This window comes from Nicotiana tabacum, chromosome 3, assembly GCF_000715075.1.
Source record: "Nicotiana tabacum cultivar K326 chromosome 3, ASM71507v2, whole genome shotgun sequence".
NCBI classification, from domain to species: Eukaryota; Viridiplantae; Streptophyta; class Magnoliopsida; order Solanales; family Solanaceae; genus Nicotiana; species Nicotiana tabacum.
Window position 1 is genome coordinate 5,725,773 of NC_134082.1, and position 27,794 is coordinate 5,753,566.

At 35.4% G+C, this 27,794-nt stretch overlaps 2 protein-coding genes across 2 annotated transcripts; one reads left to right on the top strand and one right to left on the bottom strand.

Moving 5' to 3' along the window:
• Window positions 1-282: 282 nt before the first annotated feature.
• LOC142174690 (secreted RxLR effector protein 161-like) lies at window positions 283-876 on the bottom strand. Its single transcript, XM_075240764.1, has one exon. It carries the CDS (start codon window positions 874-876, stop codon window positions 283-285), a length of 594 nt encoding a protein of 197 aa, XP_075096865.1.
• Window positions 877-6,991: 6,115 nt separating this feature from the next.
• Window positions 6,992-25,021, top strand: LOC107773099 (myosin-6-like). The gene is made up of 39 exons (XM_075249127.1): window positions 6,992-7,365; window positions 9,051-9,179; window positions 9,799-9,942; window positions 10,288-10,433; window positions 10,511-10,667; window positions 10,753-10,811; window positions 10,906-11,065; window positions 11,367-11,516; window positions 11,712-11,848; window positions 12,195-12,341; window positions 12,452-12,553; window positions 13,209-13,266; window positions 13,359-13,460; window positions 14,328-14,365; window positions 14,512-14,638; window positions 14,895-15,065; window positions 15,175-15,306; window positions 15,390-15,499; window positions 15,573-15,633; window positions 17,074-17,251; window positions 17,338-17,543; window positions 17,893-18,012; window positions 18,328-18,426; window positions 18,561-18,773; window positions 18,881-19,020; window positions 19,147-19,222; window positions 19,299-19,343; window positions 19,917-19,994; window positions 20,092-20,262; window positions 20,844-20,999; window positions 21,131-21,316; window positions 22,066-22,194; window positions 22,280-22,350; window positions 22,429-22,528; window positions 22,616-22,672; window positions 23,429-23,485; window positions 23,719-23,799; window positions 23,897-23,979; window positions 24,563-25,021. The coding sequence occupies exons 1-39, from the start codon at window positions 7,363-7,365 to the stop codon at window positions 24,675-24,677; spliced, it is 4,494 nt and encodes a 1,497-aa protein (XP_075105228.1). The 5' UTR covers window positions 6,992-7,362; the 3' UTR covers window positions 24,678-25,021.
• The last annotated feature ends 2,773 nt before the right edge of the window (window positions 25,022-27,794 follow it).

Here is a 27,794-nt window from a genome sequence, read left to right on the forward strand (position 1 = left end):
AAATCCTGGAGTCCCCTTCCCTCTATCTTAGTTCCTGTTTTCTTTCATTCCCAAAAACAGATGTATTTTCCTTTAAACCAGTATTTGTAGAAATTCTTAGAAGTTCGTGGATTATGACACCAGATCATTGGGATAGTCATGTTTTAGAGTTTTGAACTGTTATAAAATTTTCGCACTTCATATCTGTTTAGCTTTAATTATTATTTATTACTGTTTTGGTTAAAGATTAATGTGTTAAAACCGTATTTGTTGGCTTGCCTAGCATTCAAAAGTTAGGCGACATCATGACCCCGACGGTGGCAAATCCAAGTCATGACAAGATTCCATTGTGGATGTTGCAACAATGGTCTGCTTGACACTTCTCCAAGACATAGCACCACCAGCAAGAAGGAAAATGTATCCTGAAGTGGATTTACCAGTGTCTTTGCATCCACCCGAATCAGAGTCTGAATATCCAATCACCTCCAATAAGTCAGAGTATTTGTATGTGAGCTTAAAATCCTTGGTTCCTCGCAAATATCTCAAAACACTTTTACCCGCTTTCCAATGGTCAAGACTAGGGTTACTTTGATATCTGCCAAGCATTCCTACCACAAAAGCAATATTAGGTCTAGTACAGACATGTGCATACATAAGGCTCCCAATAAGCGAAGTATATGGAATGTCTTTCATTTGCTCATTTTTCAATACATTTTGTGGACATTGATTCAATGAGAATTTTTCACCTTTAATTATGGGTGTTGCTATAGGTGAACAGTTCTTCATCCCGAATCTTTCCAGAATTCTTTCAATGTAGGCCTTTTGAGACAGTCCAAGTAATCTTTGGGATCTGTCTCTGTGAATCTCTATGCCAATGACATAAGATGTTTCACCCATATCATTCATCTCAAAATTCTGGATAAGGAACTGTTTAGTCTCGTGCAACAATCCCAAATCACATTTTGCTTGAAAGCCTGCTTTAGCCCATAAATGGATTTATTCAACTTGTAAACAAGGTGACTTTTGTCATTATCACAAAATCCTTTGACGCATATATACCTCCTCTTCAAGATTTTCATTCAGGAAAGTTGTTTTCACATCTATTTGATGTAACTCTAAATTAAAATGAGCTAGTAATGCCATGATTATTCTCAATGAATCCTTCTTTGATACTGGAGAGAAGGTTTCATGGTAATCAATACCTTCCCTTTGAGTAAAACCCTTGGCTAAAAGGCTGGCTTTATATCGTTTAGTATTACCAGATGAGTCTCTTTTAGTTTTAAAGACCCACTTGGAACCTATGGTAGAGTATCCCTTTGGTAATTCGACGAGATCCCAGACTTTGTTTTTAGCCATAGATTCTAACTCTTCTTTCATGGAATAATACCAAAGTGTGGAGTTTTCTCCACTCATGGCTTGTGAAAACGAACATGGATCATCTTTTAGTCCTATATCATAATTAGACTCTTGGAGATATACAATATAGTTAATTGTTGGTTTTCGAACTCTTGAGGATTTTCTCACTCCCACTGGTTCTGACACTTCTTCAGTGGGTTCAGATAAAACGGGTTGATCTTCATATGGCTCCTCAAGTGGTGGTGGATCTTGAACTTGTTGTTGTTCAGATAATTCATGAGAATATTTTTGAGCAACATTCAAGTTACTAATAAATTAAGGAAACACAGGTGGTTCCCTTATTTCCTCCAATTCTACCCTTTGAGTCAAACCACTCCCACTCTCTTCATGCTCTTCAAGAAATTTAGCGTTTCTAGCCTCAACAATTTCAAGAGAATGAGAAGGACAATAAAACCTAAACCCCTTAGAGTTAACCGCATAGCCAATAAAATAACTACTTATTGTTCGTTCATCCAACTTCTTTAGTTGTGGGTTATAAACCGTCACTTCAGTTGGACATCCCTAAAAATGTAAATGATTTAAACTAGGTTTCCATCCTTTTCATAACTCAAAAGGTATCTTGGGAACAACCTTGGATGGAACCCTATTTAAAATATACATAGCGGTTTTTAAGGCTTCACTCCATAAGGATAAAGGTAAACTTGATATGCTAATCATGCTTCTTACCATGTCCATTAATGTTTCGTTCCTTCTTTCTGACAACCATTTTGTTGTGATATTCCTAGCATGGTATATTGAGCAATTATACCTGCACTTTCAAGGAACTCAGCAAATGGATCCTTAACTTGTCCCTTATCATCGTACCTACCATAATATTCTTCACCCCTATCAGATCTTACAATTTTGATATGAGCACCAGCTTGTTTCTCTACTTCTGTTTTGTAAACTTTAAATGCATCAAATGTTCCTGATTTGTTAAACAGAAATATATATATATATATATATATATATATATATATATATATATATATATATATATATATATATATATATATATATCTTAAGATGTATCAATAAATGAGATAATCTCTCACCATTCAAGCAAGGGGTAGGAAAAGATCCACATATGTCTGTATGTATGATCTCAAGCAATTGAGAACTCCTTTTGGTATATTTAGTTGATTTGTTGATCTGCTTACCCTTTATGTAGTCCACACAAGTCGCAAAGTCAGAAAAACAAAGCTTTTAGAACTCCATCATTAACCAATCTTTTGACTCTATCAATAGAGATGTGTCTCAATCTCCTGTGCCAAAGACTTGATGAGTTCTTATTGATAATACATTGCTTAGTGCCAATTTCTTTGTAATGCAAAGTTAAAATATTGCATTCAAATGTGGGGTCTAGCTCAAGTTTATATAAATTTCCATTCAAATTTCCAAAACCAATAACTTTATTATCTTTCAAAAGTTTCACGGAAGGATAATGAACATTTAAATCATATCTACTAATCGATAGTCTTGAAAGAGAAATTAAATTTCTAGAATATTGTGGAACATAAAAAGTATTTTCTAAATCTAAGTGAAAACCATCCTTCAAAATGAGCCTATAAGTCCCTACGACTTCCACACGTGAACGCGTCCTATTGCCAGAATAAACGTATTGTTCACTTCATATTAGCTTCCTATCGGCTTCCTATGAGTTAGAAAGATTTTGGCAATGTGAATTATAGCACCAGAATCAATCCATTATGTATTATCAGAAACTTCAGTAAAATTAGATTCATAACATACAAAGGTAAAATTACCTTTTTCTCTCAAGCCATTTATTGTATTTCAGGCAATCTTTCTTCCAGCATCCCTTCTTTTTACAGAAAAGGCAAGCATCTTTGTCAAAGGTGCTTTTCTTCTTCACGGGAACACTTTTGCCTTTCTCTTACCATGAATCACCATATTAATACTTTCAGGTATCTCATGCTTCAACTTCTCTTCTTCTTGAACACACATGGTCAAAAGTTCATTGATTGACCATTTATCCTTATGTGTGTTGTAAGAAATCTTGAACTGACCATATTTCGCAAGAAGTGAGTTGAGAATAAAATGCACAAGAAATGGTTCAGACACATCAACCTCAAAGGACTTGAGTTTAGCAGTAATATCTCTCATCTTCATAATGTGCTCACGCACTGTACAACTTCTGTCAAAAGTCACACTTGAGAGTCTCTTCATAAGGGTGCTGGCTAATGCCTTGTCAGAGCTTACAAATTGTTCATCAATTGCCTTCATGTAAGCTTTGACCTTATCGCTATTAGGGATAGAATCCCTAATACTTTGACTTATGTGGGCTTTTATGAGCATTAAACTTAAGCGATTAGATCGCTCCCACCGCTCATAATTAGCCTTATCCACTGATGTACTTGATTCCGTGGGAATAGATAGTTCTTCCACATGGAGTGCAGGGTTCAGATCCGAGCACCCTAAAGTGAGAAGGACTTTCTCCTTTCATTCAGCATAGTTGTCAGTAGAAAGCATTGGAATTCGAGCATTCTCATTAAAAATAGCGATAGGAAAAGCTGTAAAGACTGCAAAACAAGGATACACAAACATAAGCTATAAAGTACAATCCATCAAAAGGTGAATCGAGTAAAATACAGATTCTTAGTAAATTCTAGACCTTCATGTGGGCAGAGGTTGCAACCCATGCATAAAATTCACTAACTTTATTAGACTACAACAACAATAACAAAAAATCCAGTTTGATCCCAATATATAAGATCTGGGGAGGGGGGTAGTCTGTACGCAGACCTTACCTCTACCTAATGCAGGTAGAGAGACTGTTTCCAATATAGCCTCGGCTCAGGAAGGGCAAGAAGAAGAATAGGGAAGCAAGGAAGGAAGAAAGATGGAAGATAAAAAAAAGGGACATATAAATGACAAATAGTATCAAATAATAGCAACATGGAATACAATGCCTGGGGCGAACAAAACCACATAACGTAATAAAAATCTAAGAATATGAAGGGACATGCATGCTACTAAGCCTATCAGTGAACACTATAAACTACCTACTAACCTTCTACCTTAATCCTCGACCTCCACACCCTCCTATCAAGTGTCATGTCCTCAGTGAGCTGAAGCAGACTAACTTTATTAGACTAGTAAACCAAAAACATAAAAAATTTATCTGTACCTGTGGGCATAAGATAATTTTAACTTAAAAGTTTTTCTCATTCCAATTAATTTCACCAAAATGGTTACCTCCCTATAGGGTCGAGTTACCATTTTAATAAGATAATTGAACTAAATAGATGCCATTATAACTTTTAATTACTAAACTTTATGTGATTAAATAACTCAATTTCTTTTATATTAAGTTCTCAAGATGCTGTGGCCACTCCTAAATATATCACATAAAAAAAACTCAAATGACATCTCAAAATAACTAACCGTAATTAATCAACTTAAACAAGATGATGATTAACTTTTGAATGGGCATACATGATATAGTATTAACGCCATATTACCCAAGGTTAATTCTTATAATTGAACTAACTTCTTTATATAGTGGCAAAGCAAACAGACTTAGTCACATTGTTTTCTATTCAATCATACAAACCGTAGGCTTTATGCTTTTAAACCTTTGCTAGTATTTTAATGGTCAAAGGCATTCAAAATAAATAAAATAAACAATACAAGCAAGCAAGTATATTAACAAGAATTTTACGCCACAAAGAATGTAATTGTGTGAAAATTTCAAATAAATAGACATATTGATAAATTAAATCAAAATGCCTTGATTAACAAATTCGATGAGACCATAAACTTCAATCACAGAATATGTAAGGTAGTTTAAACACTAATATTATAATTAGCAATGCTTAAAACTTCCAATTGCAATAAAATTCTATGATTTATTTCAAAAATTCTAATTAGCGTAACAACAATTAGACACTGAACAACACAACTAAAGGACGACTCTGATACCACATGTTGAAATTCGGATACAAACACAGAGCCAACGCAACGAAAATTAATTAAGAAACGTACCTTCAGCCATAGTTGTTCAAGTGTTGTAGATTCACCTTGTAAAACTTTGACAGAAAACCTAGGGAGTCTTCTAGCCTATGCCTATCGTAGAATGCCAGACTGATGGAGTTAAGGCGTATTTATAGGTAGGTTAGGGACTCTTAGGCAAATACTTTAGCCCTAAGGACTTCTTCATAAATTATGATTACTTTAGAGACTCCTAATAAAAATTGTTTCTTCCATCAAAAAAGCTACCTTATATGCATAACTACAAAATATTATTTGATATATTATTTCTTTTGGGAAACAAAGTAAATAATTTATTACCTTATATGTAGGCCACAGTGGAAGTCTTTAGAAGAAACAATAAATTTCTAACAGGCTATTGTTTACACACTAACGATAGCCACAGGGGACAAAAAAGAGGACATTGAAATGAAAACTATGGATAAAATATTAATTGTAAAAGATTCTACATCCTTTAAGATAATTCACGGAAAAGGAAAAGGAGTAAAAAGACTGCCCGAATGGAAACTAAAAAATAAAAAGAAACAAACAATTTGCAAGTACTATTCCCTTCATTCTAATTTATGTGAAGGTGTATTATTCATGTATACCTATTAAAAAAAGTAAGCATTAAATCTAGCCGGCTATTTTTGTAAAACAATCTTGAACCCATAAGGTTCAAATCTTGGCTCCGCCTCTGACAACAATCAAGATTTAATATCAAATAAGTTAAGGCAGCTATATGAATTTTCATTGTTTTTGTGTGAGCTTGTTCAAATTATCGGTCCCAATCCCCCCTACCCCCCCCCCCCTCTCCCAAAAAATAAACGTAGGCCGACAACCAGCGTAAAACTAGTCAATTTATATGAATTGTCATAATACAATTTACAGTTGATGGACACGTGAAAAATTGGATGATCACATACGTTAAAAATTGAATGCCAAAAACAAACTGTTTCTCGTAAAAAATACTTTTAAAAAAAAATACTTTTCAAAATTATTTTAGAAATTTAGCCAAACACATTATTAAACAAATAAAACAGACGAGATAGACACATACAAAGATGGGTTCTCCTATTTAAGAAGACTTATGTTTAAAATTGACAATTTGTGTAGCCACTAGGTGTAACATAGCAAATCAACCAGTAGACTTGGTATTCCATTTTTTCCCCATTGACTTGGTATTTTATTCATTAACATATGCTCCATTAATTTTAATTTCTATGATAATTTTTTCCTGTTTAAAAAGAATAATAATTTTTAAATTTTTAAAAATAATATAATTTAAACTTTTTATTTTAATTTTAATGAAAATTTTTAAATGACATGTTTAATACAATAAATTTTACACAAAATTATTTTACGTATACAAAATTAAAAATATCAAATTTTTTTTAATGAAATATTTAATACAAATAAATTTTAAAAATCTTGTAACCACAATTTTTTTTTACATGTACAAAATTAAAAATTTCAAAAGTCTTTCATCTCTTTTTAAAACGGAGGAGAGACTTCATTTACTACACTTTAATTACAAATTGGCCATTAAATTATTTTCAATGAACTTAGACCAAAACTCCCCAACAAACAAGAAAGAACAAAGAAAAACAAAAGACTAGGAAAAAAACAAAGAACAACGTAAAGCCTCAGTATTTTTGCTCTTAATAGAGCAAACCTTAAGCTTTTATACCTTTAAATTTTAAACTTCTCCCAATTTTTCAAATTCTTTTGAGAAATAAAACCCAATTAAAATCAATTTCACTTGCTCAAAATTTTTTCTTTTTGTTGATTTATGGAAAATTGAAGAAATAGACCAAAAGTTGAAGTTCGAGCACAGTTTGAAATTTTACAGAAATTCGGTTGAATTTTTGAAGGAAATTAATTGTTTTTATTTTGTTCTGTATTGGGTTGATTTTTTTTTAATGTTATCATTGAGTATTCAGAAGCTGATCAAGAAGCTGCTTCAACAATCTATCTGATTGAAGAATTATTTAGAAAATGGTATTCAATTATCATCTTTTTTATTTTATTTGTTTATTGATATACAGCATTGTTTTTGATTTTCATATCTTTAAATATTGTCTTGTTGAGTTTCATTTTGAGTGTATTTCACATTGTATTTTGGACTGTGTAATGGTATTTTATCTCTAAGCTTTTTGAACTTAACTGATTAAGGTTTGTTAATATATGTTCTTTTGCTAAGTTACTTTTCCAAATTCTAGCTTTGGTTTGAAAAACAGTAATTAGTACAAGTCTATTAATGTTAAAGGCAGTTTCCTTTGAGTTTTACTTCAACTATTCTGTCCATCCAGTTCTATGTGATGGTTTTTTGAGTGGCATTGAGCTTCTGGACATAGAGCTTAAAATGTTAAATTTGACTTCTATATATGTATATATATGTTAATGGTAAAAGAAAATAGTACTACTTGTGATTTGTGAAGTTAGTTTGATAGAAAAAATAGAAGGTCTTGGAGCAACGGTAAAGTTGTGTTAGTGTGACCTATAGGTCATGGGTTCGAGCCGTGGAAGCCTGTCACTAATATTTGCATTAGGTTAGGCTGTCTACGTCACACCCCTTGGGGAACGCGGGATGCCTTGTGCACCGGGCTGTCCTTTAGTTTGATAGAGAAAATAGCATTATCAAAGCTTAAGGTTTGAAGATTTTGTTGAATTGAATTCTTGAAAGTTGTGAGTTAAAGTGTTGTTAAAGGCTCGCTTAAAGTTCGCTTAAGCCCTGAAGCTCGGTGAAGCCCAGGTTATGCGCTTTGCCTCGCTTAATTGCTGCTTTAGTGTAAGCGTCTCAAGGTGCTAAGGCATGTGGACATTCATCGATAGGTTCCGTCTTTACGGGCACGGCAACTCGCCGATAGTTTAGTTATAATTTTCCCATTCTTTTGCACAAAGAATTAATTTTTGTTTATAGTTACATTTCTTGCATTAAATTTCTATTTTTTAATTTTTTTTCTTCATTGGTGCTTTTCTTCGCTAAAGCCCGTGCTTTAATTGCGTTTTGCGCTTAAAGCTCCAACAATGCTTGTCTCTTTTTTACGCTTTTCGCTTTTGACTACGCTCACTTCAAAGCGTTATCGATGCAGAATGGTGTCAAACATTATGGGATGTTGCAAAATGGAAAGAGTGTCATATAAATTGTGTCTGATGAGAGTTTCTTGCTTTATTCTCAGCTAATACCTTCTCTAGCTCTTGTTTGTGTTAAAGTTATGTTGTGAACTAGTCTACTTTTCACAGAAAAATCTCATGCATTTTGCTGCAAGTTGTTAGTGGTTCGCCGTTCTTAATCATGAACAGATTGTCACACAGGTTCTTAATCGTGAACAGATTGTCACAAAGTCTGAGGCAGGATAAAGAGATTAACAAAGTCCATATTTTCAAATACACATTAAAGCTAATTTCTTTTTAAATTAGTTGACACTTTCTGCATTCTTTATGTCTTTCATAAGTTTAGTGAGCGGCGTTGTCTCTATAGTTTAAAAGGCTTTCTTTTATTCTCATTGCTTGGGCTGTTGATATCAGATAGGCCTCAATTAGAAGTTATCTGACAGCATTAAATTGAATTCCCGACCATTTTGCTTATAGCTAAGGCCAGAATAAAGAAATACAAATTATCTTTTCTGGACAACATTGCATATTACTTAATGGAGAATATTATTGCATTGTTGGATTTGTAGGCTGCTTCAGTTGGCTTAGGGGTGGGATCACTTGTTTGGGTGGAGGATCCTGTTGTGGCCTGGATAGATGGGGAAGTTTTAGAAGTCAATGGTGCAAACATCAAGGTTCTTTGTACTTCTGGGAAAACGGTACGTCGCTTACGGCATCGAATTTCTCTAAAGAAGTAAATCATAACTTATTTCTTATTTTAAGTGATGCTCAAAATGAGACCTTACTTGTATTTTTCCCACCTAAGTCTCGGACTCCGGTGCGGGTATCCTAAACAGGTTCGGATCTAGAGGTCAGATCATTCATGATCTAAATTTTAATATTCGGGGGTACGAATCCAAGTAAGGATACAGGTGGAGGGATTCAGCTATATCTGAAAATAGAGCTATAAAAATATGCCTAAATAATGAGACATTATGTGGAAAATGTAGCTTGTAGAGTGCAATTACTCAAATATTTTATTCTCAAGTTGTAGGTATCCATCTAGAAATCAACAGTAGTTTGTCTTGAGAAATAAAAATGTCAATATCTTATCAATAATTTCTCAGTAGTTTGTGGTCAAAGTACCTAATGTTGATTGACTAGTTCCGGTACGTATCCCACACCCATGCTAGTGCTGGTGTCATTTCGACACGGGTGCGGCACCACAAATGAAGAGTCCGTGCAACTTAGGTTCCCACCATACTATTTAGAAAGTTATCAACTAAGCAAATTTTTGAATCTCGTTGCTCCTTTTTGTTAAAATCTACTATTGCGCAGGTGGTTGTCAAGTCTTCTAACCTCTACCCTAAAGATGTTGAAGCTCCATCTTGTGGTGTTGATGATATGACAAAGCTTGCTTATTTGCACGAACCAGGAGTCCTGCACAATCTAAAGACTAGATACGATATTAATGAAATATATGTGAGTTTTTTGGTCTCATTTCATTATGTTCATTTACCTTTTAATATTTGGAGAATGTTAGTGTTTACTGAATTAATGCAGACTTAGCTAAAGATAGGACACAATGGAAAAAAAAAAGATCCATAGAGGTGATGCTTAGTACTTACTAGTTAGGATTAGGCTTTAAATATTATCTATATAAAACTTATTTTCACTACTGCTCTTATTTTATTTTGTCCGATGATGATATGAGTTTAGCTTAAAGAAAGTAGTAAGGATTCATATCGCCGACCCCAACTTTGTTTGGGACTGAGGCGTTGTTGTTGTTAGTGCTTACTGAACTAACCTTGTAAATTGTTGTTTCAGACGTATACAGGGAATATACTAATCGCTGTCAACCCTTTCAGAAGATTACCTCACTTATATGATAGCCATATGATGTCCCAATATAAAGGTGCGGCATTTGGAGAGCTTAGCCCTCACCCTTTCGCTGTTGCTGATGCAGCATACAGGTGTGTGCTGCCCCATGTTTGTTGATCGAGCCCTTGATTTTGAATTTTCAGTAAGAGATTACCCCCAATGGATGCAGACTTATGATCAAAGAAGGAGTAAGTCAATCGATACTGGTTAGCGGAGAGAGTGGGGCTGGTAAAACAGAAAGCACAAAACTACTAATGCGCTATCTTGCTTACATGGGAGGGAGAGCTGTCGCTGAGGGTAGAACAGTCGAGCAGCAAGTCCTGGAGGTAACATGTCTTAGATCTTTTACCACAGTTTTTTGCTGCCCCCCGGAAAAAAAAATTCAACTTTGATATTTGTGTATTTTTGCAGTCTAATCCTGTTTTGGAAGCATTTGGTAATGCAAAAACTGTCAGAAATAATAACTCAAGGTTGGGCAGATATATCTGTTATTAGCTAACTTTCAATGATTCGTCTCGTGAAAATTACTACATGGTTGTAATATGTCTTACGCTGAGATTGCAGTCGCTTTGGTAAGTTTGTGGAGATCCAGTTTGACCAGAGAGGAAAGATTTCAGGAGCTGCTATCAGAACATATTTACTCGAAAGATCTCGTGTTTGCCAAGTTTCTGATCCAGAGAGAAATTATCACTGTTTCTACATGCTATGTGCTGCACCGTCAAAGGTATTTAATTCAATAAGTTGCTTTTGTAGAAGAATGCACATTCTGAAACCATAGGGTTTCGTCTTTTTTCTTTGTCGGGAATAGAATTTCTACGCACAGATATCCCTGCAAATGAAAAAAACATCATGCTACTATCTGATAATACTGAAGAAAGAAAGAAGTGGATTTAATCCTTGTCAAAACCAAACTGTATTTTACTCCCAGCCTTTCGTTGTTTTATATCTTAATTTAAATTTTGGTAATGATCTGTTAATGTGGACTTAGAATTTATTACCAGTCTGATTCTGTTGTCCACTTTCAGGATATTCAAAGGTACAAGTTGGATAACCCTCGGTCATTTCACTACCTAAATCAGTCAAATTGCTATGAGTTAGATGGGGTTGACGATTCCAAAGAATACCTAGATACAAGAAGGGCAATGGATATTGTCGGAATAAGTTCGGAAGAGCAGGTATGTTTGAAAATGCAGAGACAGAAAAACATGCTCAAGGGTGTAATTTCCTTATTTTGATAATGATGATGATATGAGTTGAGCGTACAGAAAGAAATGAGGATTCATATCACCGAATCCAGCTTGTTTGGTACTGAGACATAGTAGTAGTAGTTGTTGTTGTTGGTTTCTTAGTTATCTCTTGTCTTTTCCCAGGATGCAATATTTCGTGTAGTGGCTGCAATTCTCCATCTTGGAAACATCGAATTTACAAAAGGGAAGGAGACAGACTCCTCAGTGCCGAAAGATGAAAGATCTTGGTTTCATCTAAGGGCTGCAGCCGAGCTGTTAATGTAAGTGAGGAGTTCGGCTTATTCTGAAGTCAATTACTCCCCCCATCTCAATTTATGTGGAGGTGTTTGACTCGGCACGGAGTTTAAGAAAGAAAAGAAGACTTTTGAAACTTGTGGTCTAAAACAAACCATATATATTTGTGTGCCTATAAATCATCAAAGATAAAGTAGTAAATTCAAAGTTAAATTATTTCTAAATAAGGAAGCATGACATTCTTTTTGGGGACAGACTAAAAAGAAAAGTATGACATAAATTCGGACCGAGGGAGTACCATTCTGAATTACTAAGCTAGATTATTCTCAAAGAGAAAAAGTGCAGCCTTTTTTGAACTTTAGTATTTTCTAGGTGTGACATGAAGGCTCTTGAGGATTCGCTTTGCAAGCGTGTTATTGTAACTCGGGGTGAAACCATCACGAAATTGCTGGATCCAGAAGCAGCAGCCATCAGTAGAGATGCTTTGGCAAAAATAGTATACTCAAAGTTGTTCGATTGGTAAGCTTTAAGTTTCTGTGCAATTGAATCATTCACTACTTCATTACAAAATTGATGAAACGATAATGACTTGTACTTTTTACATGAGCCCTTCAATTTTTTTATTTCAGGCTGGTGGATAAGATTAATAGTTCAATTGGTCAAGATCCAAAATCAAAATCTTTGATTGGTGTGCTGGATATTTATGGATTTGAGAGTTTTAAGACTAACAGGTGCTTGACCGGTATGCCCTTTTGTTTTGGATTGTATGTGAGATTTAGTCTTCTGGAATGAACTGTATATAAAAATTGCCTTAGCATATCCACAAGCAGTAAAATTCTTTTATGTTGCAGTCGAAATACTTTAAATCTCATTTGCTTCTAAGTCTGATACAAAATCTATTAAACTACTCCCTCCGTCCCAATTTATGTGATGTTGTTTGACTGGGTTCGGAGTTTAAGGAAAAAAGGAAAACTTCTAAAACTTGTGGTCTAAAACAAGCCATATATATTTGTCCGGCTAAAAATCATCTCATTAAGGGTAAAATGGAAAGCTTAAAGTTAAATTGTTTCTAAATGTAGAAAGGTATCATTCTTTTGGGACAGAAGAAAGGGTATCACAATTAAATTGGGACGGAGGGAGTATGTCGTATGGGGACTTAGGGTCACGTTGTTAGGTAATAATTTCTTTTTTGTGGGCAACAAGATTGAAATTTGTGGAAAGCTCCACGGCTTTTTAATTTTGTACTATTTGGTTCGACTGCAGTATCAGTTTTTTATTCTGAAAGCTGACTAGTCATGGACTCGGCTTTGTAGGTTGTTTCATACTGTTGATGCTTTTTACTTCTGCAGATATGAATCGTATTTCTGATGCTCTTAATTTCTGCAGCTTTGAACAATTTTGTATCAATTTGACAAATGAGAAACTTCAACAGCACTTCAATCAGGTTCTGGTTATTTCCTCATCTTTGAGTTTATTGAACGATCATTTACTACTGTACACACATCTTTATCTTACCTGTTTTATGTGTTTTTTCAGCATGTTTTCAAAATGGAACAAGAAGAGTATACAAAAGAGGAAATTGACTGGAGCTACATTGAGTTCATTGATAATCAAGATATTCTGGATCTCATAGAAAAGGTTTACACTTAGATTTCTTTAATGTGTTTACAGTTGTTTACTTGTAAATGACTTCTCAGGATCTATTTTCAGTCGATTTGACCCAGTTAAAAAATAGGGATTTTTTCATTTTTTGCCCCGCGGCCCAAATAATTGAAGGCAGTAGCGCAAATATGCAAAACATATGCACTGATTATATGAATGATATGTATGTTATATGTATATTATATGTATATTTTTACTTAATATACAAAACGTATACATTTGCCGGCTATTATTTTTTTGGGCGGCCCAAAAATGTAATTAGCCCAAAACAAGGTGTTCGTTGTGCACTGTGATGCTATATGTCCATTCAATCCTTTTCTTACTCTCCTCCATTTCCTTTGTAAAATCCCTTTCTTTCCTATCATCAGCTTGTTTCCCTAAAAATATGTTGTCTTCTCTAAGTATATTTTCAGTTATATGTGCATTATCTTGGATATAAGTTGAAAGTTGCAGCTGATAAAGTCTAGGTGAAGTTCTTTTAAGGATGAGTTTTCTGTTGATAACAGTAATAACATTTACCACAAGACTTAGTAATCAATGAAGAAAAACAATAAAAAGAGGTCGCAGAAGGCTAAGATTTGCAAAGAAGATGCAGTTTCAGCAAGAAAAAGCCAGAAACTTTATTCTAGCACCGAAGGCCGAAATCGTGCTTTTATATAAGTTGGCTTGAATCCAGTCTTTGTTTCCTATAAATATCTGCTACAAAAGTCCCATATAAACCTCCTTTTTGTGGTGATGTTGATTTCTTTGTCTAATTTACATGTTTTCTCATTTATGGACCAAGATTGAATTCTGTCTTTTGTTTCTTCTGCAACGTATTTTGACAAATTTTTATTTGCTCAGAAACCAGGAGGTATTATAGCACTTCTTGATGAAGCTTGGTAAGCTGCTTAATGAAAGAGCTATTTATTGTTCTTTTATATAGCCTTATCCATTCTTATCGTTTCCAAGAATCTTTATTGATCCTTATTTGTGCTCAATTCTTATGGCTTATGGTATTCAGACTGCTGTGGTTTCGCTTTTGCAGTATGTTTCCAAGATCAACTCATGAAACATTTGCTCAGAAACTTTATCAGACTTTCAAAGACCACAAACGATTCAGCAAGCCCAAGTTGGCTCGTTCTGACTTCACTATTTGCCATTACGCTGGTGATGTAAGTCTTTTCATTTACCTTAGAAATTTTCGTGCTTAGATCTTCAATTTTTATTGAGCAAAATATAATTTGACCGGTCGGCCGAAACTAATTGCGCTGGCTAGCCAAAAAGTGTATAAAATATGTATATAATACACATATATACAAAAAATATACATTTTGTTGGCTATTATTTTTGGGAGCGGCTAAAAATATGCATTTCTCATTTTTATTTATTCTGAAGCCATGGATAATTATACATGTTCTTTTATTACAGGTCACGTATCAAACTGAATTGTTTCTGGATAAGAACAAAGACTATGTTGTTGCTGAACACCAGGCGCTCTTGAGAGCTTCAAAATGTTCTTTTGTATCTGGTTTGTTTCCAACATCAGTGGAGGAATCCTCAAAACAGTCAAAGTTTTCTTCTATTGGCTCTAGCTTCAAGGCATGTTTGCATCTTTTTTTCTAACATATTTTGCTCTTTTCTTTTCATCCATGCCATTACACAGAGCATACATATTGAATCATCATATGTTCCTTTATACACTTTGCAGCAACAATTGCAGTCTTTGCTTGAAGCTCTGAATACAACCGAACCCCATTATATTCGATGTGTGAAGCCGAATAATCTGCTAAAGCCCTCTATCTTCGAGAATCACAATGTTCTGCAACAGCTGTGCTGTGGGGTAAGGAAATGTCTTGAATTTTTTTCATATTGGTAGCGTACCTGTGAATTGAAATTTTCTGCTCACTGGCTTTTTTTCTGTAGGGAGTGATGGAAGCAATAAGAATAAGCTGTGCCGGATATCCTACTCGAAAACCCTTTTATGAATTTTTAGATCGCTTTGGCGTCCTCTCGCCTGAAATTTTAGATGGAAGGTACCTATTTTACCTTGTAATATTTGGTCAGATTGTCAATGATTTCTGATTTTTTCCTACGAATTTATGACAGTACGGACGAGGTCTCTGCATGCACAAGCCTCTTAGAGAAAGTCGGTCTTCAAGGATATCAGGTAATACATCATGCTATCTTTTCTTTGGTTTAACTATCTGGTATCCGAAACTCACTGCCCTACCTAATCCAAATTCACGTGCAAGATCCATTTAAGGGGGAAGCGCTCCCTACCTGGAAAATCCCGCTTCTACGGCTCGAACCCAAGACTTCTATCTAAGGGTGGAGGGATCTGATCCATCCCACTACATCCCTTGGTGGTATACATCACACTTTTTAGAGATACGGAAGATGCCGTTAAACATGAAACAATTCAATCCTTTCCACTGCACTTTTGTATTTTGGGAGTAGAGGGCTCAAACTAGGTCCTTTGGTCGAGGGTAGAGGGATCTGAGCCATCCCTCTACTCCCTGGATGGTACACATCACTTTTTTAGAAGTTAAAAAAAATCCTTTAAACGTGAAACAATTCAAACCTTTCCGGTGGATTTTTGTATTTTTAGAGTAACTTATTTTCGAACAATAATGTCAATTTACAAAAAGTGTGTTTTATCTCTATGAACATGACATTTATCTAGCACATTCTTCATTCAGTAAAATGTTTTAAGAATTTTAGTGGTTCCCTTTTCGCATTTGTTGCACACTGGAATCCTAAATTGCTCTGACACGACAGTTTAGGTGCCGCACCCGTGTCGACACGACACTAGTATGGGTGTAGGTATGGGATCCGTACTGGATTTGGTCAAATAATGTTGGGTACTTTGACCACGACGGACGAAAAAATTCGAGAGTAGATACAATTTGATTCCCGAAATCAGAACAAAAAATAAGGTAAATTTGAAGAAAATATCATACCTTATCTAGGAATTCAATCCCTTACTTATCTACAACTTGAGAATAAAAAATAAATCCACACTTTACAAGCTATACGTAAGTATTCCACAATTTTTTTAATATTTTAATATTTTTATTTTTTTGAATTATTTTTAGCCGTATCCCCGCACTTGTATCCATACTAGAATCTATATTCCCGAATCTTAGGATTTACATCTCGAAGGATCCGACCTTTATATCCCGTGTCGGTCACCCGCACTTGTGTCCGAGCAACTTATTTGGAATCTCTGTGTTTGCATACAATATTAGCTTGAGATGAGTTTAGTTGGAGTAACATGATCATTGAGGATTCATATAGCCGACCCCAACTTGTTTGGGACTGGGGCATTGTTGTTGTTGTATCTTCTTCCAGAGCTCTTTTGGTTCTTGTTTTATAATCATATGTAGAAGACCGTTGCCTTTAAAGCCACAAGCATTAACTAAATGTCTCGCACATATTTCATGCCTTTCTTTGCCTTTTGACTTAGATCAACTGTAGAATATTTCATTCTTTTATTGATCTAAAAAGAAGGAAAAGCCAGAATCACCTACGGATTTCCTTTGTGAGATGTCTCCCAAGTAGAGGAGGCTTCAGGAAAGCCAATTATTTGTCCATTTTGCCTTTGCAGATTGGTAAAACAAAAGTGTTTTTAAGAGCTGGTCAGATGGCAGAGCTTGATTCTCGCAGGACAGTGGTGTTAGGGAGATCGGCGAGCATCATTCAGAAGAAATTTCGTTCTCACATGGCTCGAAGAAATTTTATGTTGTTACGTCAGTTGGCAATATGGATACAGTCAATGTGCAGAGGTACTTCATTTGCTACATGCTCGGCTTTCAGTTATCTGGTTCTTAGATTAAAAATATATCAATCTTTTCATCTCTCATTGTTACAGGAGAGCTTTCTCGGCGTGTATACGAGAGCTTGCGGAAAGAAGCAGCTTGTCTGAAGATCCAGACAGACGTGCGCATGCATCTTGCTAGGAAGGCTTACAAAGAATCATGCGCTGCTGCCATTTCAATTCAGACAGGAATGCGTGGGATGGCTGCACGAGATGAAGTACGATTCAGAAGACAGACAAAAGCTGCCATTATCATTCAGGTAAACGGTTAGTAGTGGAGGAATAATCCTTTGGAAATTTTGAGGTAATTTCCTAATGGGAAAATTACATTTAGGCCGCTCAGAAAAAATAAAAAATAGCTGGCAAATGTATATGTTTTGTATATTAAGTATAAATATACATAATCAGTGTATGTGTTGTATATTTGGGCTACCGCCTTTAATTATTCTGGACCCCCCGTGTTCCAAAAACAAAAGACCTTTTCTAATTTAGGATCAATAGACTATTGGGAATAGTTCTCCTTGCAGCTATTGCTCTACCTATTTATTAACTCAATGCCTTGGAATCTGTGACTCTCACTTCATAATAATCCTCATGCTATATTCCCAGAGTCATTGTCGCACGTTCTTGGCCTGTATGAAGTATAAGAAGCTCAAGAAAGCTGCTATTACCACTCAATGTGCTTGGAGATCTAGAGTTGCTCGTGGGGAACTACGGAAACTTAAGATGGTGATATTTCATTCTTCAACTCCTCTTTATTCTCTTTGTTGAACCAAAAGCTTTTAGCTGTTACTGCCGTCTGTTACAGTCTCTATTCTGAGTTGATACACAGCTTAAATTTTCTCGGATATGTTATATATCATATTACTGTATGCTTAAATCATATAGAAACTAATTGCAGTTATGCTTCTCAAGCTTACATCAGATTTAGAGGCTCTAAATTTTCTTTCATGCTTCTGCCAATTCGGGCTTGGTGTGAATACTTTGATTGAATATCTATTGTTTGCTCTATTCGGAGTTCCATTGTAACCTATTTCTGCATAGGCTGCGCGGGAGACTGGTGCACTTCAAGCTGCCAAGAACAAACTAGAGAAGCAAGTTGAAGAATTAACTTGGAGACTACAGCTGGAGAAACGCATGAGGGTAAGTAGATCAAGAAGTATTTTGCTTCTGTCAAAGTGGAGTAGGAATATAAGGAAATGCTGGTTCCGTCTATACTGCTTTATGCTTTTAAGTGTCTGCCTTCCAGTTTATACATTTTTATTCCGTTTTTGTAGGCTGATATGGAAGAAGCAAAAACAAAAGAAAATGCAAAACTGCAATCAGCTTTGCAAGAAGTTCAATTTCAGTTCAAAGAAGCAAAAGAAATACTTGTCAAAGAACGTGAAACTGCAAAAAGGGCGGCAGAGAAGATCCCTATTATACAGGAAGTTACCGTTGTTGACCGTGAAATGATGAACAAACTTAGTGCTGAAAATGAGAATCTAAAGGTAGGTTTGTTGAAATTAGGGAGTCAAGTGTATACAAGCTGCTTGTGTTGACTGGAGCCAATTGCATGCAGCTTTTGACGATCATTTGTTTTGATTTTTCATGTTAGGCTTTGGTAAGCTCTCTAGAAAAGAAGATTGATGAGACAGAAAGAAAATTTGAAGAGACAAGCAAACTTAGTGAGGAGAGGTTGAGGCAGGTGATGGATGCAGAGTCTACAATCGTTCAGTTGAAGACTACTATGCAAAGGTTTAATGAACTTGTGTCATAAGTAGCTTGAATGGATAATCTTATGGCAGTTTTATTCTTATACAGACAGGCTCGTGTTTATAACTCAAACGTTATTTTTTTTCTAATTGCGTGTTCTGGTTATAGGTTCCAGGAAAAGAATTTTGACTTGGAATCTGAGAACCAGGTTCTTCAGCAAGCCTTGTTAACCCCTGCCAAACAGGTGTCAGATCATTTACCTAGTTTTGCTTCCAAGGTATTTGCTTGCGAAATATTACATTGACAGTATGTAAGTGCAGGTAGTAGAAAACGGCTACAATCCGAACGAAGAAAACAGAACCAATGTAAGATACTCTTTTCTTGTCATCCAGCAACATCATGTCCACTACAAGTGTCAAATGGGGGGGGGGGGGTTGGTCAAGCAGGTCAAATCTGGTCAAATCAATAAATTGCGGGTCATTGGCCCAACCCACCCAAAGTTTGCTTGGGTCAAGATGGGCCAAATAATTGGTCATAATCCAACCTAGAGGCAGAGGTAGAGTGTTGGGTATGGGTTCGGCCGAACCCAGTAGCTTTTGCTTAGATCCTGTATTTGTATTAGGAAATCCATCAAATAGATATAAGATATCTAATTATGCACCCAGTAACTAAGACGAGCTATGAATTTGGTGGCCAGAACCCATAAACTTCAAATCCTGGCTCCGCCCGATCCAACCTGCCCAATATGACCCAAACTTCCTCATTTTCTAATCAACCTGTTATATCAAGTCAACAAAACCATAATCCAACCCGTTTAAACTCGGGTGCGTTGAGCAGGTTGCCAAAAAATAGGTTGGTTTTTCCACCTCTAATTATTGTCCAGAAAGCTGTCAAACTCGAATTCGTGCTCCATGCTTATACAGTATTGACTTTTGCAGGATCCACCAAGTCCAACACCTGCTAAAAAAGTTGAAACTCCTAATAGCAAGTTAAGGAGACCTATCGACCGACAACATGTATGTACTTCCCCAGAGGACCTTCAGAGTCATATTTTTCTAAAGTTTTGACATAGAAACTTTCTGTTAATTGAAGTCTTGGTTGACCGTACTGCAGGAAGACATTGGTGCGCTCATTGACTGTGTGATGAAGGATATTGGATTCAGTCAAAGCAAACCTGTCGCAGCTTTTACCATCTACAAATGCCTTCTTCGCTGGAAATCTTTTGAAGCAGAAAAGACTAGCGTGTTTGATCGTTTAGTACAGATGATTGGTTCTGCCATTGAGGTAATTTGAGAATTGCGACTATTGATTTTGACATTACATGTCTCCGGAATATTGGAGTAAAACATTGATAGAAACAGTGTGGCGAAAAGTGACTAAATGATTCCTTTGGAACTAAGTCATTAAGTTGCTATAAGCTCCAAAAATTACATTACAGCCTACACATGATTTCAAACGACTGCTTGCCGTCTTTAGCAGCATTTGTTAAGGAAAAAGGAAGTGCAAGTGATCAATCAGTTTCTACCATTGGTTGTTTACTTAACTTTCAATTAAATCCTCATTGACAGTCGACAGATCAATAAGGTCACCACTGTTACATGCATCCAAAAAATGATTATGACTAGTCATGTTATGTTAATATGAATGTATGGTCATACAAGATTTTAGAGTGATCACATCCTAAAAGTTGTTCAAGTAGCAGAGATAGAGCATAAAAATGAGAGAAGGTTATGATCTCCATCCATGATTTCTAAGGGGGATAAGGAAGATCACAAGGGGGTTAATTTTCTTAAATTTTGAGGTGCCTGTTGCATTTGAAACTCTTATTGCAAGCTCAGAACATGTGAAAAGTATAATGATTGCAGAGTCAAGATAGCAATGACCACATGGCATACTGGTTGTCAAATACGTCGACATTGTTATTCCTAATCCAAGAAAGTCTGAAGCCTGGTAGTGCAGTTGGTGCAACTCCTATCCGTAAGCCACAGCCTGCAACATCCCTCTTCGGTAGAATGGCAATGGTATTGGAACTTTTCATTTTGTCTTAATTCCTTCTTTGAAATTGTTTCATTTAGTTAGAGTGCCGAAAGTTTAGCTGCAGTAGTTTTACTCCCGTCTATGTAGTAACTGATCTTGGATTTCCTCTTTGCAGGGCTTCCGCTCGTCCCCTTCTGCTGGCAATAATGCTGCAGCTGCGCAGGTAGTGTGCCAGGTTGAAGCCAAATACCCAGCTATGCTTTTCAAGCAGCAGCTTACAGCATATGTTGAAAAGATTTATGGAATTATTCGTGATAATTTGAAGAAGGAGTTAGGATCACTGCTCTCCTCATGTATCCAGGTATGTTGCATTTTTGTTCAAGTTATTTTCACTCCTTGATCAAAAAGAAATTCAGATGATGATAAATGTGTTTCCGTAAGCAGAATCATGGGTATATAACAACAATCGCGTAATGCCATATATATGCAGATGTCCAAAGAAGAAATTGTTATTTATCCTTTTTGTTTGGTTTCTAGGAGAAACCTCAACCCATACGGAAAACATCAATTTTCTCATATTTTTTTCGGTTCTTTCAAGTAGGCCCCATTTTTGTGTTCTTCGTCATCTGGTTTAAGTTAGAAGCTATGAAAGTAATGCCTCATTTCTTCTATTATTATGTGTGAAATAGGCATGAGATATAATAATATTTTAATCTTCCTTGTGACGTTCAATGGCTTGAATCTGTTGTTCTAGTGAAGTTAGAATATGTGAAACTGATGAATATCCCGCCCGAATATGTCTGCAAGCGAGATAATCGTCTTTTCGACCTAGCTACGTTTTGTTTTGGGAGATGGTGGAGTCTCTGTGACGAAACAAGATTTCAATGATTTCGTCAGTAACACCAAATTTCGTGCCTCAGAAAATCAAGACAAGAAAATAGCAGGAACACAAAATTCATTTATCTTTTTTTTAACGCCTTTTTAGATTTTTTTCTGAAATTTTCTAAATTTATCGCCATATTTCTTTTTCCTTCTCAATTTCTTGTGATACTTTCTTGAACAAGGTGAAATTAATTGTTTTCACATAATATATGATCTATTGCAATTCAGGCACCACGGACCTCCAGAGGAAGTATGCTAAGATCTGGTCGATCCTTTGGCAAAGATTATTCAATAAATCACTGGTGGGGGATAATTGAATGCCTCGACTCTCTTCTCTGTACATTGAAAGAAAACTTTGTACGGCCTCACAAACTTTTACTTTTTTCTCTCTTTTTTATTTGAGTCAGAAGGAAAGCTAATGCTTGTTGCCTTTCATTTTCAGATGCCTCCAATTCTTGTTCAGAAGATATTTAGTCAAGCCTTTTCATACATTAATGTTCAGCTCTTTAACAGGTGGCTGAGTTTTCTTATCTAAGCATCTTTTGTTATTTGTCAATTTACACTAATCTCAGATAAATTATCAAACTGTAGTTTTCTTCTTCGGCGGGAGTGTTGTACATTCAGTAATGCGGAATATGTTAAATCTGGCTTGGCTGAGCTAGAGTTGTGGTGCTGCCAAGCAAAGGAAGAGGTATTTTAACGTTCATTGTATCACCTAAATGAAAAAAAAAAAATCACATCTAATTAACTATTCGCTTAATATATTCTTGGCTTGCAGTATGCTGGCTCATCCTGGGATGAACTCAGACATATAAGACAAGTTGTTGGATTCTTGGTATGTTAATATTTTTCATCTTCCATTTCAACATTTTTTTTTCTAGTATCATTGATTAGAAGTAGCCACCTAACTTACCACAAATCAACTGTTGAAGTCGCAGGGGCGAAGCTTTCAGCCCGGCTATGGGTTCAACCGAACCCAATAGCTTTTACGCAAACAGTGTATTTGTATTAAGAAACATTAAATATGTACAATTATTAAAGTTAAAACCCAATTATTAGCACTTGTCGTTCTAAAATTCAGAACCTATAAAATTGAAATCCTGGCTCTGCCTTGAAGAGTCTGACATGTGCTTATTTTGCATATCTGTCTTGCAAGTAGAATATTAGAGTGTAGGAACCTTCACTTTATTCTTCTATTTTTACGTGTGCCCTCGCTATTATTTGATTCTGGTGATCTTAGTTGTTTTGGTTCCATCAATCTATCTTTATGACATCTGTTTTCCCTTTATTCCTTTTAATATTGTCAAGTACTTCATTAAGCCTCAGACGAAAGTGTTTGAGCAATTAGATATGGTTTATTGTGTAAGGAAAAATTTATGAGACGTCGTGTCTGGCAATGAATTAGTGGTAAAGCTAAACTGCTGAAGTTTCCTTGAGGTTTCTTTGGTTACTCACTAATTTCTTATGCGTTGCAAGATAGTTGTTGCTTTTCCTTTTTGTCTTTTAGAATTTGCTTATGTCTACAATTATGCATATGCAATGCGATCTACCATTGATATGGAGTTTTCTGTTTATCGTTACTCTTTTGCAGGTTATACACCAGAAGTACAGAATTTCGTATGATGATATCACTAATGATTTGTGTCCAGTAAGTCCTTTTTCTCAATCAACATTAGCTCCGCTCCGAGCCCCATGTTATGAAATGCATATGTAGAAGACTTAAAAATTTAATGTTTCCATTTTGCAATTTATATGTAAAAGTTCTTTGTCAAACTTTTTCTCTATCTGTCCAGGTCAGAATTTGGTTTGACGATTCTGTTCCATTTCATCGAGTATAAACCATATCACCTTTCTTTAAAATGTGAAATTCTGGTTTTACAGGTTCTCAGTGTCCAGCAACTTTACAGAGTTTGTACTCTTTACTGGGATGATAAATACAATACACGAAGTGTTTCTCCAGATGTAAGTTATTCGTGGCCGATGGTGTTTATTCGATTGAAGTGCATATTCAATCAGTAATAAATGAATGTTGAGGGAATTTCCTCTTTTTTCCTGACAGGTCATATCTAGCATGAGGGTACTTATGACAGAGGAATCGAACAATGCCGAGACCAACTCCTTTCTATTGGATGATAACTCGAGGTGAGGAACTATTCACAGTTTAAACGCATGGAATTTGTAAGGCTATTTTCTCGCCATTATTCGGGCGAAGTGCACAAGTAGCCACTTTTAAGCCTGCTATTTAAAATATATCCACAACTTATAATGCATTTAAAGATTAGTCAATTCATCCAAATTTCAAGACTAAGTATCCTGACCTTTTGAGCTACTAATTTGAAATTCAGGACTTAGCGTCCTAAATTTTTGAGCTGATAATTTGAAATTCAAGACTAAGTGTCCTGAATTTCTGAACTGCTAATTTAAAATTCAGGACATAAGATTCGAATTTATGGATACAATTTTCGAACTTTAGGACACGATGTCCTGAACTTTGAACTTCAAAGGCTTAAACTTCAGGACGTCGTGTCCTGAAGTTCGAGCGAATTGGCTAATTTTTATTTTTAAGTACATCGTAAACTGTGGATATATTTTAAATAGCATGTTTAAAAGTGGCTACCTGGTGTCATTTCCACCCATTATTCCTTCCACCCACTTAACCGCGTGATCGAAAATTTTAAATGGATTAGAGAAGCTAATTCTAACCAATGCATCATTTCAAGTGCAGCATTCCATTCTCAATTGATGAGGTCTCAAATTCACTTCAAGTCAAGGATTTTGCAGATGTCAAACCTGCTACTGAACTTCTTGAGAATCCAGCCTTCCAATTTTTACATGAGTGAGGCCTAGGACACCAAGATTTTCTTGTGTTTTGCGCGACAGATTATTGTAGCATCCTCGATTTCTTGTAAATCCATCTTTTCTTCCCCCATTTTTTTTTAAAGTATAGATTGATGTAATATAATTTTTTGTTGTTGTTTATAGTTATAGTTCATAGCAAAAGTTGCAGTGTGTGAGCAGTTGAGTTTTGTATTTCTTTTGGTGGGGCAAAGAACAACACCATTTTTCCTTATTTTTTTATTTTTTATTTGGAAAATAGGGAGCAAATCATATTGGTTGTATTGAATGATTGTAAATGTTTTATATCCTATCCAATTTACCTTGTAATGAAAGGGTTGTTTTAAAAGGGGTATAGTTTTTAAGCTTTTTGAATATGATTAAGTTTTAAAAGAAACAAAATATTTGATAAGTTCACACGACCTATACTTCGGCCAGCATGAGATCAAAGTCACTTGCTGTCGGTTCGCTCTCTGTTCAAGAAAGGCTATCGGTTCGCTCTCTGTTCAAGAAAGGCTATCGATATTCCTTACTTCTCTAGTGGATTTTTGAGTCAATAATGTATTACTCCCTCTATTCACTTTTACTTGTCCACTATGAATTTTGCACACCCCTGAAGAAATAATAAATAAAGTGCATAATTTACCATGATACCCGTATTAATTGATACATATTTTTAATGGATTTAAGAAAATGATTTGAAATAAGTAATTAATACTGTGGGTATAAAATGAAAAAAGAAATTATCTTCTCTTGATATGCTAAAAGTGACAAGTACAAGTGAAAATCTATTTTTGAAATACTAGACAAGTAAAAGTGAACGGAGGGAGTAGTTGTTAATGCATAATTAACTACATAAAAGTGTTCCTTTATTTAAGTTTTTTTCTTCCTATTTGGATTATAAGACAACAAAAATGCTTGATAATTGGAAATATGGAAAAAGGGAAATGAATAAATGCTTGATACATATTAATTACTATTTGTAGCTACTGTTTAATTGTTACCAGCTTGTATCACTTGTATTCAGACGCGCAATGAATGCAACCAGGGCGAAATACAGAAAAATAAAATGCTTTCATCGAGAGTCAAACTCAAGACCTCCGCTTGCTAAGGGAGCGCTCTAACCAACTGAGCCACGAGAGCTTGTTGCTCTCTTATTCTAGTTCAAAACAATTAACCTGTTCTTTCGGTACTACAGATGAATTTGCTATAAAATTAACATATAGCTTTGAATGGTAATTGTCTGAAAGTATAACTGTGAATGGTAAATACAATGTATATATTTATTGAGTTGCGTAATTTTTCCTAAAAACAAACGTGTTTTTGGAGCATATAGTAATTAATTCTTACGGCTTCCAATTTTTGGAGCTGGTTAACAGTCCACCGATTTAAATGGCCAAAAAATATTATCTGAGGGCTTACATACTTGCATACTCTTAAGTCATTTACACTTAGATGCTTTAGTGTACGACGTGCTTGGATATTTTATTCTCGATCATCTTTTTTAGTTATTATCAACTTTCATTAATTATCAAGTAGAATATTTACGAATCCAGCTAGACTTTATACTCAATCTGATGTTCATATGACAAATACACCTACAGTAATAGAAACTATCATATACACATTAACTAGGAAATCTGAAATTCTATAAAGCTATCTTAAGATTCTTGCAACACGACCATGACAGGTATAGGCTATTTTTCTAGCTACAACATCACTAGTTTTCGCTTTCTGCATAAAAATTCTGTTGTTTCGTTCAATCCATATTGCATATATAAACTCTGTATATACCAGCTTCGGTATTTTTGCTTGCTTTGTCTTTCCTCTTGTTCTCTGTTCTATCCAGCTCTGCATTTGCCCCATGTCAACATTGATGGTCAATCAGTTTGTATCCATGCCATTAGTTTACTCCACACTCTTATGCTAACTTCACATTCAGTAAATAGATGGTCTTTGCTTTCCTCTGCTAGTTTGCATATTTGACAACTTGTATCTATATGCATACCCCAACTCTTTAGTCTTGTAGTTGTGAGTAATTTGTCTTGAAATTGGAGCCATGATATGAAGATTGCTTTTGGTCTTGCTGCATTCTCACACATTAGGTTTTTCTAGGTGACTTTTGGTAGATCTTCTATCATTTTCAGGTAGATGGTCTTAATCATGCTCCTGCCCCTTGGTGACTTATGTTCCACATTACTCAATTCTTCTCTTGCCTTGAATATTTTCCTAACCATCCAATTTGCTTGCTGGGGTATGGGCATATTTGCTAACTGCTTCCTTTTTATATAGTACTCATGTATCCATTTGGTCCAAAGAGTATCTTTCTTACTATGTAATTCCCAGCAAGTTTTAACTATAACTGCTTTGTTCCCGATCTTCAAGTTTGTAATGTTAAGACCTCCAGCTGACTTTGGCACACACATTCTACTCCATGAAACCAATGCTTTTCTAGTTATTTCATTTGCTCTTGACCAAATATAACTTTGGCCTTTATCACTTTGGTAGGTATTATGAATAACTGGGCCCAGTAAGATTGAACTCCAAACAGAACTGACTTCACCAACTGGACTCGACCAACATATGACAACTTCTTTGCTACCCATAAAGCCACCCTTGCAGTAATCTTGGATATTAATAGTAGCCATTCTACCATCTTCAGCTTCCTTGTAGTCAATGGGATCCCTAAATACCTAAAAGGTATATCCCAGCATTTGTTGAATATCATGTCTAAGATGATTTGGTACTCCACCAAAATATATAACACTCTTTGACATGTTAGCTTGTAAACCTGAAGCATCTGTGAAGTTACCAAATTTTCTATACAGTAGACCTGCATAAGTTGGATATCCTTTGGCAAACATTAGTAGGTCATCCGCAAAACTGAAATGAGTGATATTCATTTTTGAACACTTAGGATGATATTTGAGTTGCTTCTCACAATTCACTAAGATTTCTGCTTAAGTACTCCATGACTATGGAAAATAAGAAGGATGACATTGGATCCCCTTGCATGAGTCCTCTTGCAGCATCAAATGGTTTGGTTGGTTATCCATTGATTACTATGGAGTAATTAACAGTTGACACACATTCCATTACCCATCTAACAAACTTTGGAGAAA

Excerpts from the sequence above, each read along its gene's own strand:
- LOC142174690 (XM_075240764.1), bottom strand. The coding sequence starts at position 876 with ATGGGTGAAACATCTTATGTCATTGGCATAGAGATTCACAGAGACAGA.
- LOC107773099 (XM_075249127.1), top strand. Across the intron at positions 10,812-10,905 it reads GTCAGAAATAATAACTCAAG|TCGCTTTGGTAAGTTTGTGG; the intron begins GTTGGGCAGATA and ends CTGAGATTGCAG. Across the intron at positions 13,267-13,358 it reads TTCAACAGCACTTCAATCAG|CATGTTTTCAAAATGGAACA; the intron begins GTTCTGGTTATT and ends GTGTTTTTTCAG.